General features: G+C 45.3%; 1 protein-coding gene across 1 annotated transcript in view; it reads right to left on the bottom strand.

Annotated features, from left to right (window-relative positions):
• Dnhd1 (dynein heavy chain domain 1) overlaps window positions 1-15,601 on the bottom strand; it is a 70,341-nt gene that overhangs the window by 17,037 nt on the left and 37,703 nt on the right. Inside the window, exons 19-25 of the mRNA XM_060367778.1 lie at window positions 11,031-11,156; window positions 10,655-10,752; window positions 7,659-10,545; window positions 7,292-7,457; window positions 6,954-7,146; window positions 6,428-6,716; window positions 40-1,639 (exon numbers count right to left, since the gene is read on the bottom strand). Coding sequence (XP_060223761.1) covers window positions 40-1,639; window positions 6,428-6,716; window positions 6,954-7,146; window positions 7,292-7,457; window positions 7,659-10,545; window positions 10,655-10,752; window positions 11,031-11,156 — 5,359 coding nt within the window. The remainder of the gene's footprint in view (window positions 1-39; window positions 1,640-6,427; window positions 6,717-6,953; window positions 7,147-7,291; window positions 7,458-7,658; window positions 10,546-10,654; window positions 10,753-11,030; window positions 11,157-15,601) is intronic.

Below are 15,601 nucleotides of genomic sequence, written 5' to 3'. Positions count from 1 at the left end.
GTAAAAAAAGAGCTGATGTGAAGGGGCTCTAGGTCTTACCTATACAGTAGTGTATCCTTAATATGTTTGACCACAAGGCTGTCCTTGGGGAGATGTTCTTGGATGTGATCCAGATCTGCTGCTGTGTACTGGCCAGGAAAGCTACCCGAGGTTGCCAGAGCTATCAGTCGGTGAAAGGTAGTGACATTTACACTCTTGGGCACCAGAAGGGCCACTGGCTCGTTTAACATGCCAGCATGCCAGCTGGCATCTTGGAGACATTGTAAAATAGCTTCTTCTGACTCAGTCGGCAAATGAAAGAGTTGAGCCTGACAAATGCTAGAAGCCATGCTGATGGCTGTATGGCGCCCAGTACCTGAAGCCACTGAGAACAGTAGACCATGCTGCCGGGGCCTAGCCAGAACTCGGACCAGGCGAGCCACGTGCTGGACCATCATGCGGCATTGGGCAAGGTGGGGGTTCAGCTTCAGCTGCACAGCTGAGGCAGCCAACTGCTTCTCCAGGCTTTCCCACTGCCGTTCCAAATAGAAGTTGGAACTCTCTAAGTTAGAGCTCAGTATAAGCTCCAGACTGAACACCAGGTCTGAGGGCTTCTCCTGGGGATAGAGCAATAGCACTGGTAGCAACAAGGGTAAAACTGATTCCATTGGGGGTGCCGTCTTCCACTCACTCTTGGATGACTCTGACTGGAGTTTACCACTAAAATCTCTTCTATCTTCCTTCTGCCCGCTCATATGAGTGACACTTTCTGTGTTCTCCTTGTTTGCTGACCTTACGGGGAATGATGCTAGACTGCTCTCACTGAGGAGTGAGCCTGTGGTGGCCTGGAGGCCATACGGGTCCTCTTCATTCTCTGATCCACTGTCACTGTTGCTTAAGTCCTCCCACTGGGCTATTTCCCCTTCAGATTCTACTTCAGGCACTTTCTCCTCTTCCACCTCCTCCTCACAGTCCTTGACCAAGGGCTGAGACTCTGGCCTACAACAGAAGACACTCTGAGCTACTTCTAGAAGCAGATTAGCACATTGGGAACGCTCCCTATCACTGTCCAGCCGGTCACAAAATGTTCTTTGTGCCTCATGCAACCAAAGACGCACCATGACGCGCACAGACATCAGGGTAGTCAGGCGAGTTCCACGCAAGCCGGATACCCGGCGCAGATGATGCCGGTGATGGAAAAAATCTGTAAAACCTCGTGACCCCATTCTGGTAGGCAACAGCTGCAGGCTTCCCAGAATGTGGCTCACGGAATGCAGGGAAAATCGGTAGTGCGGTCGGAACGGTGAAGGCATGAAGCAGTTGCACACAGCCTCCCAAGCCTTCACTGAAGCTCTGACAAGGGCTCTTGCCAGAGTGTGCTCCCGCTCCATAGAGGGGAAGCGCTCAAGCCAGGCTTGGATACCAGGTACATGCCTCCTCAAGAAGGTGTCCTGAGTCATGCTTTCCAGAGCTAGCACTGTGAAGAGTCGGAAGATACGTGGACAGAGTGGGCGCTCAGAGTAGCCTGGCACTGTAGCAGTGGCAAGGAAGTTGACTGTCGGCTGCAGAGTCTGTAATTCCAAGGTGTTGTGGGCATAGATGGTGCCTTCCATTGCCTGGCGCAGAGTCTCCAGCACTGGCTGGCAGCTCTTCTCTGGGTCTGTAAAACATTAAGACCAGCATTGAGGACATGTGCGAGTCCGCATGAAAGTATCTCCCATCCCTGTCTTCTGCTCCCAGCACACAGAGTTCTAGAGGAATTCTGTGCACCTGATGTTTTGGCACTTGGTAACCTCTGAGTAAGTTGCTCTCTCTCTCTCTACACTCCCTAAAAATGAAGTGATTCTCTCTCCTACCTTAGGTCCTACCTATTCCTTGAAGGAGATGAATACTGAAGTGAAGTTTGGAAGTGGAGATGGCTAGAAACTTGGTCAGACCACAGTTTGAAACTGCAAACCGTGCCCGGTCACGGTGTGACGCACACCTTTGGTCCCAGGGCTCAGGAGGCAGAGGCAGGTGGATCTCTGTGAGTTCGAGGCCAGCCTGGTCTGCAGAGTGAGGTCCAGGACAGTAAAAATTACATACAAAGAAACCCTGTCTCAAACAACAACAACAACAAACAGTTCAAGGCTATCTTTGGCAACATAGTGGTTTCACAGCCAACCTGAGCCACATGAGAACCTGCTGCAAAAGTGGAGAGTGGGGCAGAGAAATGACTCAGTGAGTGTGAGTGCTAGCCAAGCAAGCCTGACAAGTAGAATTTAATCCCTGAAACCCATGTAAAACAGGGATTTGCAATCCCAGCGCACCTATTATAAGATGGGAGGGAAGGGGAACAGGAGAATTCCTGGGAAGCTATGAGCCAGCAGGCCTGGCATATGTAGCACAGCAATGGAGCAAAGGGGATCCTGCTGCCTCAGAAAGTGAAAGAGAGGTCTAATTCCTGAAAGTTGTTCTTGGATCCATACGTAGGTGCTGTGAGGCACCTGTGTGTGCACACAGACACACACACACACACACACACACGAATAAATAAAAATGTTCACGACTTTAAGAGTTGACCAGAGAGAGGCAAGAAGAATGAGGAGGGAAGTGGTGGGAAGGGAGTTGAGAACAAAGAGACACACATTATCATACAATAATGAAACCCAATACTTCGTGTCCTAACCTAAAAACATTAAAGAGAAAGAAAAGTGATTTACACAAAACAAAATATATTAAGTGTACAGTCTAGTTCTGATAATATGGACACCACCATTTTAATGCTATTTAGATTTCATCAGTCCTAAAAGTTCCCTCGTGCTCCTCCACAGTGATCCCCATTCCACCACTATGCAGACGGTGCTTTCTGAACTGATTTCTATCACTATCAACCGTCTCTTCTAGAACTTCCTATAAATAGAATCAGACAGCTGCTACTTGAACAATCTGTTTTCTTTCATTAAGCCTACATTTGACATTCATATGTGTTTTTGCTTATCAGTAATTTGATATATTATACAGTATTCCATTATAAACATGACACAATTTGTAGGTCCATTTACACAGGGAGCTTAGTTCCAGTGTTTGGCTGTTCCAAATACTGTTTATTTGCTTAGGCAAATACAAGAAAATAACAATATTGTAATCCAGCTTCTTATTTCTCCCCACTTTTCCCTGTGCTTACATTTGACCCCACTAACACCATCATTGTATATGTTTTACCAGCTAATATCTTTTAAGGAAACTAAAGAGGGAAAATGACAGTCATTTATGTACAGCCACATAGTCATTATTTTTGAGGCTTTTCACTCTTTTCTACACATCTGGTTTCCATATGTTACCACTGCACTCTGCTGAACAAAGTCATTTAACATTTCTTTTTCTTATAAGATTTTATTTATTTCTCTTATCCCCCCCATGTGTGTGTGTGTGTGTGTGTGTGTGTGTGTGTGTGTGTGTAAGTATTTGTCATGTGTGTGCAGGTTATAGCAGAGGCCAGAAGAGGACATTAGATCCCCCAGAGCTGCAGTTACATATGAACTGCCATGTTGGTGCTGGGAATCAACTCAGGCTCTCTGAGAGAGAAACTAATGCTCTTGACCACAGAGTCTAATTTTTTTTATGAATATGAATGTTTTGCTTGAATGTGTATGTGCACTGCATACATACCTGGTACTCACAAAAGTGAGAAGAGGGTGTCACACCTTTTGGAGCTGGAGTTACAGATGGTGTGTTCTGCCATGTACATGCTAGGAACCAAACCCGATTACTCTGGAAAAGCAACAGGTGATCTTAAATGCTGAGCCTTTACTCCAGATCCTTGAGTCCTTTAATAGTTGCTTTAAAGTATTTTGCTGGTAAATCTAACATGCATGTCATGCCGGGGTCAGTCTCTGTTAAACTTCTCTTCCTCTCTACTCTCTTCCTCTTTCTTCTGGCAGGGCCTTGATGTGTAATCCAGGATGACCTCATGATCTTCCTATCTTCCAACCTCACCTTGCTGAAGGTTGCAATTACAGGCATGTGACACCATGCCCAGCTCATTGAAGCTACTGCTGCTTGTTTCTTTCTTTCTTTCTTTCTTTCTTTCTTTCTTTCTTTCTCTCTCTCTCTCTCTCTCTTTCTTTCTTTCTTCCTCCTCCTCCTACTTATTCGTCCTCTTTCTCCTCCTCCTCCTTCCTCCTTTCCATCCTTCTTCTTCATTTTGCTTTTGAAACATGGTTTCTTTGTGTAGCTTTGGCTGTCCTGGAACTTGCTCTGTAGACAAAGCTGGCCTTGAATTCACAGAGGCCTACCTCTGCCTTCAAGTGCCGGGATTAAAGGTGTGCACCACTGTCCAGCTCATTGTTTCCTTTTGATAGTGGGTCACAATTTTTTTTTTTTTTTAAAAAAATGTGTAGTCGTTCTTTAAATTTCGTAGAAAAATGTTTTGGTGACTGTCACTGAAAGACACCTTTTTACACCAGCAGCTCTAAATTTCTTTATTCTCTCATGTTGTTTGCAATGTATTTAATATTTAAGTCTTTTCTTAGCTGAAATGTATTCATCAATCTTACTACACCTGCCTTTACTCCTTTTATTGTCTGCTAACACCTTAATTATATTTAAATTCATCATTATGGCCAAAACGCAGTTGAAAAGAATGACAGGTTTAAACAAAAATAGAATTGGGTTTTAATACTAATGATACTTAGGAGCTAGAGTATTTCAAACAAGATATAAAATTTATCTATTTCCTTGTTTGAGATGTATTTTATTATTTCTCTCTCTTTCTGTGTGTGTGACTCTGTGTGACTGTGAGCCCACTGCAGAGGTCAGAAGAGGGCATCGTTTCTTCTGGAGTTGTAGGTAGAGGGATTGTGAGCCACCCAGTGTGAAATGAACTCAGGTCCTCTTTAAGAGCAGCAAGAGCTCTTAACCACTGAGCAGCTGGCTGTGCTTCCAGAGGACAATATTCACATTGCAGCTCACAACAGTTTGTAGCTCTAGTTCCAGGGGAGCTGATGTCCTTTTCTAGCTTTTATGAGCACCAGGCATGCATGTGGTGCATATACATACATCCAGGCAAACACTCATATGCATAAAAATAAATAAATATAAAAATCTCCATCTTTCTAGACTTTTATAAACATTAATGATATCATAAAATATTAAGACATAGTATTCAATAAATTTTACCTCTCAGTTCAAGTTTTCTACGTACCATAACAGACTTTAATATATCTTTTGACAAGCCATCCAGTAATTGAGCCCACTGACTTCCTTGACTCTAACAACTTCTATATAAACTTTAGTTCTGCTTTTCTCATGCCATATATAGAACCTGTCATCTGGAGGTGGCATATTTTGGAAATTTAAATGTCAATATTCCAAACTTTTAGTCATGCCCCCCCCCCTTTTATTATCCCTTCTTCTACAAATACTTACTGGGCGCATAGCTCCTGTTCTACCAACATGAACGTGGCAGATCCATGCCCTCATGTAGCTCAGAATGTGACAAAAAGACAAAAGTGTAAGCAATCATAAAATCAGGTTGTTATCCATACATAGCATGGATATGTAACCCACCTTGGGAGTTTAGGCCTTTTGCGGGTTCTAATGTCTTTGATGATTTGGAAAGAATAAATAGGATGTTTGTCAAAAAAGCCAAAGCAAGGGAGCAGACGACAGTATCCCCAGTGGCTCCTTCTTGAGTCCAGGGAGAACAGAGTGTGGAAGCCAGAGAATACATGGTCACAATGGGATTTACATTGGATCTGTCAACATTCAGATACTGTCTGCCTCTAAACCAGTATGTGCAAAGATTGACATGATAGTTAGGAGACAAAATCGATAGACATTGGACTAGACATTAGTCAGAGAGGAAGAAACATCAACAAGAGTCCTATTTTGGGGTGACGTAGCTTAGTGGGTAAGGGCACTTGGAACCAAGCCTGGTGACCTGAGTTCAATGTCCCCTCCCACCATGGTAGGAAAGGACTCCTTCAAGTTTCTCTTATCATCCCAACACATGTGACATTGATATGCCCTGCCTCATGCACGCACACACACACTAAATGTTTAAAAATATTTTAAAGAGTTATAGCTTGATTAACTGGTTGGATTGTGAGGTCTGTCATTTAGAGACACAGGAGCAATTTGGGAGACCAGCATGATGAGACCAGGACTCCAGGACTGGATCTTAGGAACCAATGAGATATCAAGGTAGAGATGTATAGTAGATAGTTGGATAAGTAAGTCTATGCTTAAGAGAGCTGTCTGATTTGGAAATAAAAATTATCAGTCAAAGCAAGAAGAGGATGGGTGAAGCTTTAAGAATGGACGTGACTACTCAGAGAACATATACAATGAGAAAATATTACTAAAAAAAATACTGAAGTTTGATCTGTAGGCATTTGTTTTAATCAATGAATATTGCCATGGATTTAGTATGAGATGACAGTAGCTTTCCCTCCCAGCTCCTCACCAGAAGGAGCCAGGTGTAGATCTTCCATCAGGAAAAGGAGCGAGCTTTTGGAGTCCTGGTGATGACTGGGAGTTGCGTTGGCTTGTGTTTGGCCGTGGACCCCTCTGCTCAGCAGGTGGCGAAGGTGGGTTGAGCTTACTGCAGAGTGGATGGGGCTGTGAATGGAAGGGTGATTTGGCACCACAAGCACCTCCACAAAAGCTGACTTCCCTGTTGCCATCTCTCCAGCAAGCAGTACTGGCTGTCCATTTGATAGAAGCAGGTCCACCACGTACAAGAGCTGCTCTGTCTGCAGGGCAGAAGCAGGCTTAGTGCGCAGCTCCAGACAGGACAGTAGTCAAGCCAAAAATTAGGTCTAGGGAACTTGTCTTAATGACACACTTAAAAATCAGGCTGTGTGTTCTTGTAATAGTGGAAATATCACAGTATGGGAATAGTTGGGCCTCAGGAGGACCTCAAATACTGGCTACCCTCTGGCATACCCCCTTAAGCCTCAACCCAAACTACTTCCTCACTGTCTTCCTACCTGGGAAGAGGGCTGGAAAGTACCCAGACTTCCTTTGACGTGGCTGCTCAGGTACTGGCCAGAGAAGGGGACCAGTGTCCCATCTTCAAAGTTCACATGAAGATCAAACACCAAGGCTGAAGGAGGTGGCTCAGGGTAGTTGGTCAGGGAACTAATAGAATTCCTCATGAAGTTATCAAAGAGAGGCCAGTGCCTGGTCAGAGGACACGCAGGTACAAGTCAGACAGTCCGAAAAGTTCCATCTATAGCATTCACATACTCCACCATATCCCCACTGTACTGCCCATGAGGTTTGTTTCCTGCAGGCCAGTCTATCTCAGCTCTTATTCTCATGTTACCTGGAGGGAAGGTGGGATCCAAAGCCCCAGATTACGGCAAAAAGAAAGCTGCTGATAGCCAGTAAGTGTCTCCTCTGCTTTTTATTCACGTTGCCACTGTCCGACTGGGGCCTCCTTTTTGAAAATTTGAAGCTCTGGGCCATAGCATTGCTGCCGCTGACGTCCTCTACAGGGGTCGCCATGATCAGAATAGGGATCCATATAGAAAAAGAAGACGGAGGGGAAACAGAGGTTGGCTACATTACCTTTCTTCACTTTTCGTTCCCTGCACCAGCTTCACCAAGGAACCTATGCTTGTGGCTCAGATGAAACACAGCTACCCTTAAGATCCCAGCTCTCTCAAAAGCCAACCTTTCTACCTTCCTACCTTGGATGTTTGGCTTCTCCTCCTCAAATAAGCGTAAATGGGGGTCAAGTAGAGCACGCAAGATGCGGGCCAGGCTGGTGACCTCTGCCACACCCGGGCAAGCACCCTGATGTCCATGTACCTGTAGCAGAGAACTGGCACCTATGCAAGTCAGGAATCGGAACACTGAAGGCACCAGCACTTCAGCTAAGTGGTTGAGCTCGGTGATTGTCTCCTGGTGCAGGTGGTACTCATGGGGCAGAGAGGCCATCAAGACACTAAGCTTGCACTGCCAAGTGTGCTCCCCACAGCACCAGACCAGAGCACACCTGCCTACCACTGTAGGAGACATGCCTGCTGTGTCTGCCACCTCTATCAAGAAAAAGGTCCTCAGGGGTCTTGCTATCTGCTGGCCATTTGGGAGACTCAGCTGTGGAGGGTAACTTAGGAGGCAAGTGATGGAGTCTATCCATGTAGGGTTAGGGGCCCCGTCACATACTATCCATTGCTGGATCCCTGTGAAGGTCTCTGACTGCCCTTCTGAGCTCACATAATTACAATGAGGGGTAGAATGCAGGAGCCTGGGAAAGATGCCATAGTGCCAGGAGGGCCCTTCTGACCACCCTAGGAATTCTTGGGAGCTGAGCACACTAGGATATAGGTGGGCAACTTCCACGGACTGGAAACCCTGGTTTGAGGTGTGTTCCATAGCTGCCAGCCGATTCTGAATCTTAAATAAGCTCTTCCAACAAGTACTCTTGCCACTGCCCGCAGGGCCCAGGAGCAAAATGCCAGAGGTCCGGCTCAGGGCCTGACTGAGCTGCTCCAGAGACATCAATGTGTTAGGGGTGGGAAACAGGCCTAACTGCTGGAGTTCTTCCACCATCACTGACCTCATCAATCTGTGGGTCATAGGCTCTGCCAGCACATCGCTGGCATTAGGGAAAATCCCACAGAGCAGCTCTCGGAGCTTTTGCAGGCGGAGCCCATCAAGAATGCTGAACAGTGGTGAATGCAACAGGGCACGCAGTAGGGCAGTCTCCTCAGGGGAAGCTAGGTTGTGGGGTTTCTGAGACTTTTCTTCCTCAGTTGCATTTAGTGTCTGTATTGTATCTTCTAGTACCTGCTTAAGCAGTGGCAAGCGGCAGGGCAAGGCCCCAGACACCAGCTCCCGCTCTAGGGAGAATAATTTGGATAGGCGAGCAGCCATGCGGGAGGCGTCCTGCACACCTGCTCCCAGGAGGTTCAGCTCTGCCACTCGCTGCAGGTCAGGCCGTGTCAGGGCCACGGGACGCAGCAGCAGGTGCAGATTGGCAGGCACAGCGGAACTCAGGGCAGGGAACGTCAGGAAACAGCCGTACCCCAGGTGCATGGATACACAGTGCTTCTCAAAGCAGCCAGCACCGATGAACAGGGGCTTCACAGGGTTGATGATACTGATGTTTTTGGAAGCGTTCTGGGCTAGTGGGGCATAACAATGGTGCAGTTCATCCAGACGTTGGCCCAGGGCAGACAGCAAGCTGGGAGGTAGGTGGTGAGCATCTTCCAAGAGCAGCCAGGCTCCACCCTGAAGGGCACCATTCAAGTAATTGCTCAAACATCGGAACTCTGTCTGGGGCAAGCAGGGCATTATTACCAGCTGGCGGCCCAGTGCCCATGCCAGGTTATTCACAGTTTCTGTCTTGCCCCAACCGTACGGGCTTAGTAGGGTACCACAGGCAACCTCCTCCAGGGCCAATAAGAGAACCAAGACTTGCTGCTCATACATCAGGGTTGGTAGAGACCCCTGTTTGGGACCCAGGTACTCATAATTGTATATGAAGGACCGGCCCAGCACATCTACCCAGCATGTAGCTGGTGACAGAGAGGGCTCAGCAGATGCAATAGTCTTAAGACACTGCAGAGGGTTTTTGAGGTTCAAGTGAGATGAACCCAGGTGATACTTAAGTTGGCGGACCCAGTGGAAGTCTGTCAGATCACTGACCTGGTTCTTCTCCAGGAGTTGTGCTATATCCCTATGAGTCATTGCCATGACCAACAGGGTACTGAACAGGCTCGTCTGGCGAACAGAAGGCCGAGGTTGCTCACCCTGGGAGTGCCTCTGAGCCTGTATAAACTGCACCAGTACCTCAAGCTTATGTACATGTACGGGACTCATGCGCATGTTCCTACACTTAAGCAGAGCCTCCTCCATCTCAGCCCGCCACACTATCTGCTCTGCCACCAGTATGCACTGCCATGGAAAAACTTGGATGGCATCTAGCCAGTGCTGGACATACAGGTGCATGGACACCTGTCTTTGTTGAGGCATTTCCTTCAATGTTTTAAGTAGGGATGGGCCTCGAGCAAGGCGGGTGGACACACAGCTCTGCAGCAGGTTCACCATTACAAAACGCAGGCACTTCTCCAAAGAGGCTAGCCACTTAGGAAGATCTGGATGCAGAAGAAGGGGCCCCTGAAGCTTCACTTCCTCTCCACATGCCCCTAGCACAGCAATTGTCTCCACAGGAGCCTCTGTATTTGAGCTCAAATCCTGGGAATTCTTCTTTTTCTCATCAGTTTCATTGGATTTGAATCTCACAGCTTTAATGTGAGGAAAGCAGCGCTGTGCCCATGGCTGGGCATCAGAGGTCTCTAGAGGGGCAGCCAGAAGGGCCACCAGTTCACTGTCACTGAGGAAGAAGAGGCGGGGGAATTGGGCACATACTCCATAGAGGACATCCTCCAGAGCCATGATGATGGCCTCCAGCTCCATAGCTCCTGCTTTCAGGAGTTGCTGTAGATGCTGGCCTTGGAAGTAAGGGCTTCTCTTGGCATTGGGTACTATAAGTGACAGAACCTTTGGGTCCGATACAGAGATGCGCATTAGCATCCGATACTGATCATCCATGACCTTGAAACGGGCATTCTGTGGTAAGAAAGGTAATAAGTGAGGTGTATCGGGATAGCTCCACTCTTCCATCCCTCCCCTGATACTTGGGAGCTCCTTCCCACTCTGTTCTAACTCTCTTTCCTACCAGCTCAGCAGAAGGAAACTGGATCTTCATCTCATGTAGAACTTTATTCAGAAAAATCCACTTCTGCTGGAAAGCCACCCATACCTCCAGCAGAGCACCTGTGTGAGCAGTCAGAAAAATACTTGAAAGAGATTCTAACACCTTCAGGGGGTTCCAGCATCTACGGACAGAAATGTACTGCTCAGCAGAACCCAGGGACCTTATTAGAGGAAGTAAACATTCACTGGAAATAAAGACCTGGTCACACTGAACCAAGAAGGGACCGGGAAAGTCCTTCCTCTGTCCTTCACAGCTTCTGTTCAATGTCTACCTGTCATCCTCTGGGCCAGTCTACATCAGGTTCTACCCATCTGCCCAGCCAGAGCCATGTACTCACCCAGACCATACATGATAGTCACCCACTCTAACGCTGTCTTATGCAAGTCTCCTGACTTTTGGATGGCTAAGATCTTGAGTAGTGCCTGGAGACTGTTCTGGATGGCATCTTGCAGACTGCTGTAGTCTAAGGAAGAAAAGGATGCCCTGAACCAAGTTCATCTAAGCTGGTATCATTCTACATGAGTCAAGGGCAGAGACTGGGCAGGAAAGAGAACATCTTGAGGTTCCTGGGGAGTTAATTACCTCAATACCGTTCTATCTTCAAAGATTCCACCAGTCCATCTGATATGTTGGAGAATTGAGTTTTCGGTTTTGTTGTTGTTTTGTTTGGTTGGTTGGTTGAGGATTTTTTGTTTTTCTTTGTTTTTGATATAAGGTTTCTCTGTGTAGCCTTGGCTGGACTCACTTTAGAGACCAGGCTGGCTTCAAACTCATAGAGATCCACTTGCCCCTACCTCCCAAAGTGCTGGGATTTACAGCCGTGCACCACCACACTCCCAGCTGGGAAGTAATATCTTAAAACAGGCACTATGGACAGACTCTAAACCAGCTGACTTCTTCTGCTAGATGTTGTCATTATTTTGTTTGTTTTTGTTTTTGTTTTGAGACAGGGTTTCTCTGTGTATCCTTGGCTGTCCTGGCCCAAACTGGCCTTGAACTCCCAGAGATCCACTTGCCTTTGCCTCCTGAGAGCTAGGATCAAAGTGTGGTGTGCCGCCACTGAGGGGCTTATATTGTCATTCTTACTTAGTTCTGTAGACATTCATCAAGACCTCAGAGCCTTCATCCTAGAGAGAGGGCTAGCGGCGCCAAGTCCTTACATAGTACGCACACAGTAAAAATGCCCATTCAGAGATGACTGGGGTCCTGGTAGAAAAGTTGAGACCAAATGTTTTTCTCATGGTATTAGCACTTAGCTCCTTTGTGCCACTTAAAAAGAGTTATCCCACAATTTTTTTGTGTGAGACCAGGCCTGAGTAAAGCAGAGATACTACCTAGATTAACAACTGAACTGAGTGAGATTGATTTGGATAGATGTAGGACTCTCTAAATACCTATGTTTGAAAGAAAATACTCAGTATCTTCATCTCAGAGTGTCTCTAGAAAAAACAATATTGGAACAGTTTGGGTCCTCTATTTTATCCCCCTTTAAATGACCACCAAACAATGGGGAAGCTTAAAAGCCATCTGCTGTGCTTGTCTAAAGAATATGGAACAGACTACAAATCCTTAAAGTTACCTGAGAGCTTATATGTCATATTTCCTGTATACCTGCCCGAGACCTCAGCCAGATTCTCGTTTGATCTTGAGAAGGTTAAAGAGGTTGTGGGAAGTCCTAACCTAGATATGTCTGCCAACGTATGTTATACTTAAAAAGAAACATTCCTTGGCGATATTTTAGATGTTGAACTAGCCTTTTCATATATGTCCTTGTTCTTATTTTTCTAAGAGTCTAAAGGGGAGAGTGAATGGTTACTCATGTCACCCCTACAAGAACATAGCTTCCTGGGTTAAGATTTAAATACACAAGGTTCCATTATCTTGGCCTCATTCAGGCAAGTGATGTCACTAGTTTCACAGTGTATGGCCACCACAAAATGTATCCTTGATTACTGCACCCAGAGCTGATGCAGAAGCCTATTACAGGGAAAGATGACGCTTAGGGAGGAAAGTCAAGCACACAGCACGCTGTACGTTGGAGCCGGAGGGGCAGTGGGACAGAAGGTAGACTGAGGACTGTGAACTTGAGTGAAGACTGAAAGAGTTCAGTTAGTACCTGAAGTTATACTTAGAGGTGGCCCAAGAACAAACTAGCCATGGTTTGTACTCCACTAGTTTTTAAATTTTCTTTAGTAGCAGAGGAACCTAAGCGTAAAAAAGGAAAGTAGGATAGAACAAAGAGAAGCAGATGGGCAAAGTGTGGAACCATGGTCAAACATGAGCAAAACAATCAGCATAAAAAGTGCTTCTGTCAAAAGTAGGAAGAAAATGTCTATTGAATCATAGTCTAAGTATTAACTAGAGATTAATATGTTTCAGTTAACACTTAAAATGATTAGCTCTAAATTATAAGAGATGTGAGCAAGAAGTTCATGTAAAAATAGATAGAAAAGGTTTTCCAAACCAAATACTGTACATGGATAAGGATTCTATTATAATAGAAAAGCCATATCCTAGGGGTGAGTGTGGTGGCACACACCTTTAATCCTAGCTTTTGGGAGGCAGAAGCAGGCAGATCTATGTGAGCTGGGAGGCCAGCCTTGTCTACATAGAGAAACTGTCTCAAAAAGAACCAGAAGAGGAGGAGGAGAAAGCCATATTCTTCTACGACAAATTTGCATCAGCTATATATTTTGCCCAGAGAGACTAATAAGTAGCCCAAATCCATCTACTTTTCTCATTCTCCACTGCTACCATCCTAGTGTAGGCCGTTATTGTTTTTTTATTTGAGTTACACCATTTGTCTCCCAGCCTCTATTCTTTGCCTTTCAACTCTCTGTAATGAACTAAAATCTGACTTACCACTTCCCTATAACAAATATTCTCTATGATTTAAATGTTACTGAACAAATTCTTTTGCATGATCTGACTTCTCTAACTTCATGTGTCTATTTCCTGTTCCAAGCAGTCTTTGGGTTCTAGAATCAGTAAGTTGGAAGGCCCTCTATATCATAGATATACTGACCATATAAAGTTTTGTTGCTGTGATGAATTGCCTGGCATACATAACAAGGGAGAGATTTATTTTAGTTCATAGTCTCAGAGGTCTTGCCAATCGCTGTGGGAAGTTTACATCATGGTGGCCAGGAAACAGAGAAAATGGTAAAATGGGAAGAGACAAAGCAAGATGTGGCTCTCAAGACACATAGCCAGTGAACCACTTCCTCACTTAGGCCTCATCTCCTGCTTTCTAACATCCAACATTGCATCCTGAATTCATCAGGCAATTAAACCCTTAGGATCCTATTACTTCCCAAAAGCCCATTAGATGGCCATCAAAGCCACAATACATGAGCAAGAGGGAGACATTGCATAATTCAAACCACTACTATGGTACTGACTAATGATCAAACTCCAATAGAACCTCATAAATCTCAAGCTATTCTTTAGAAGAGTCCAACATTTTTGCTCCAAGTTAAATCATATGCCTGATTAAATTCAACTTAAGTGAATATGTTTGAAAAACCTGTGAGTTATGTCACAATTTCAACTAAATAATATCTAATGCTGCTTCAAGCTGGGTGCAGTGGTGCACACCAGTAATCCAGGCATTCGGGAAGGCAGAGGCAAGCAGAACTGTGTGAGTTTAAGGCCAGCCTGATCTACAGAGCGAGTCCAGGACAGCCAAACACTGTCTCAAAAAAAAAATTGCTGTTTCTATGGAAACTGTAGAAGGCTTTGATGAAGATGAGTTCATAAAAGTCCTTAGAACAAAGTGCTAGCGAGTAAATGTGCACACATTGAGCTAAGACAAAAACCTCCTGATTTCTTTCTCTTGAATGAAGAAAGAAATTTCATATTCAGCCACTGCTGAAGGAGTTCCCTGGTAGAATTTTTAGGGTCACTTATGCATAATATCATCTTACCTGTGAATAGTGATACTTTGACTCCTTCCTTTCTAATTTGTATCCCATTGATCTCCTTTAGTTATCTTATTGCTCTAGCTAAAACTTCAAGTACTATGTCTAATAGATACAGAGAGAGCAGACAGTCTTGTCCTGTCCCTGATTTTAGTGGAACTGCTTTAAGTTTCTCTTCATTTAAACAACACCCTTTTCAATAGCCACAAATAATATAAAATATCTTGCTGTAATTCTTTTATTTTTTATTTTTTTTATCAGTTACATTTTATTAACTCTGTATCCCAGCCGTGTCCCGATCCCTCATTCCCTCCCAGTCCCTCCCTCCCTCCCTCCCTCATCTCCACCGTGCCCCTTTCCAAGTCCACTGATAGGGGGGACCTCCTCCCCATTCATCTGATCCTGTTTTATCAAGTATCTTCAGGACTGGCTGCAAAGCCCTCCTCTGTGGCCTAACAGGACTGCTCCTCCCTTCAGGGGTGGGGAGACCAAAGAGCCAGTCATTGAGTTCCTGTTAGAAATAGTCCTTGTTCCCCTCACTTTGGGAAACCAATTGGTTACTGAGCTACCACAGGCTACATCTGAGTGGAGGTTCTAGGTTATATCCATACATGGTCCTTGGTTGAATGTCAGTCTCAGAAAAGACACTGTGCCGACATGGGGTGAGATGATCAATCCTCGTTTAGAAAGACAGATGGGATGTGCATTGAACGTATGACAGGAGTCTACTGAGCGCATCTGAAAGACTCTAACTAGCAGTGTTTTCAAAGCAAAGACTCATGACCAAACCTTTGGCAGAGTACAGGGAATCATAAGAAAGAAGGGGAGTTAGTCTGATGGGGAAAGGATAGGAGCTCTACAAGGACCAAATATATCTTGCTGTAATTCTAACCAAGCAAGCACTTTTGCTTGCATAACAAAAACTTCAAGTCTTTGAAGAAATTGAAAAAGATATCAGAAGATGGAAAGATCTCCCATGCTCATGGAT

The sequence above is a fragment of the Meriones unguiculatus genome, chromosome 14 (genome assembly GCF_030254825.1).
Source record: "Meriones unguiculatus strain TT.TT164.6M chromosome 14, Bangor_MerUng_6.1, whole genome shotgun sequence".
NCBI classification, from domain to species: Eukaryota; Metazoa; Chordata; class Mammalia; order Rodentia; family Muridae; genus Meriones; species Meriones unguiculatus.
The sequence above is the reverse complement of the archived record's forward strand: the minus strand, read 5'-3'. Positions and strand labels throughout refer to the sequence as shown.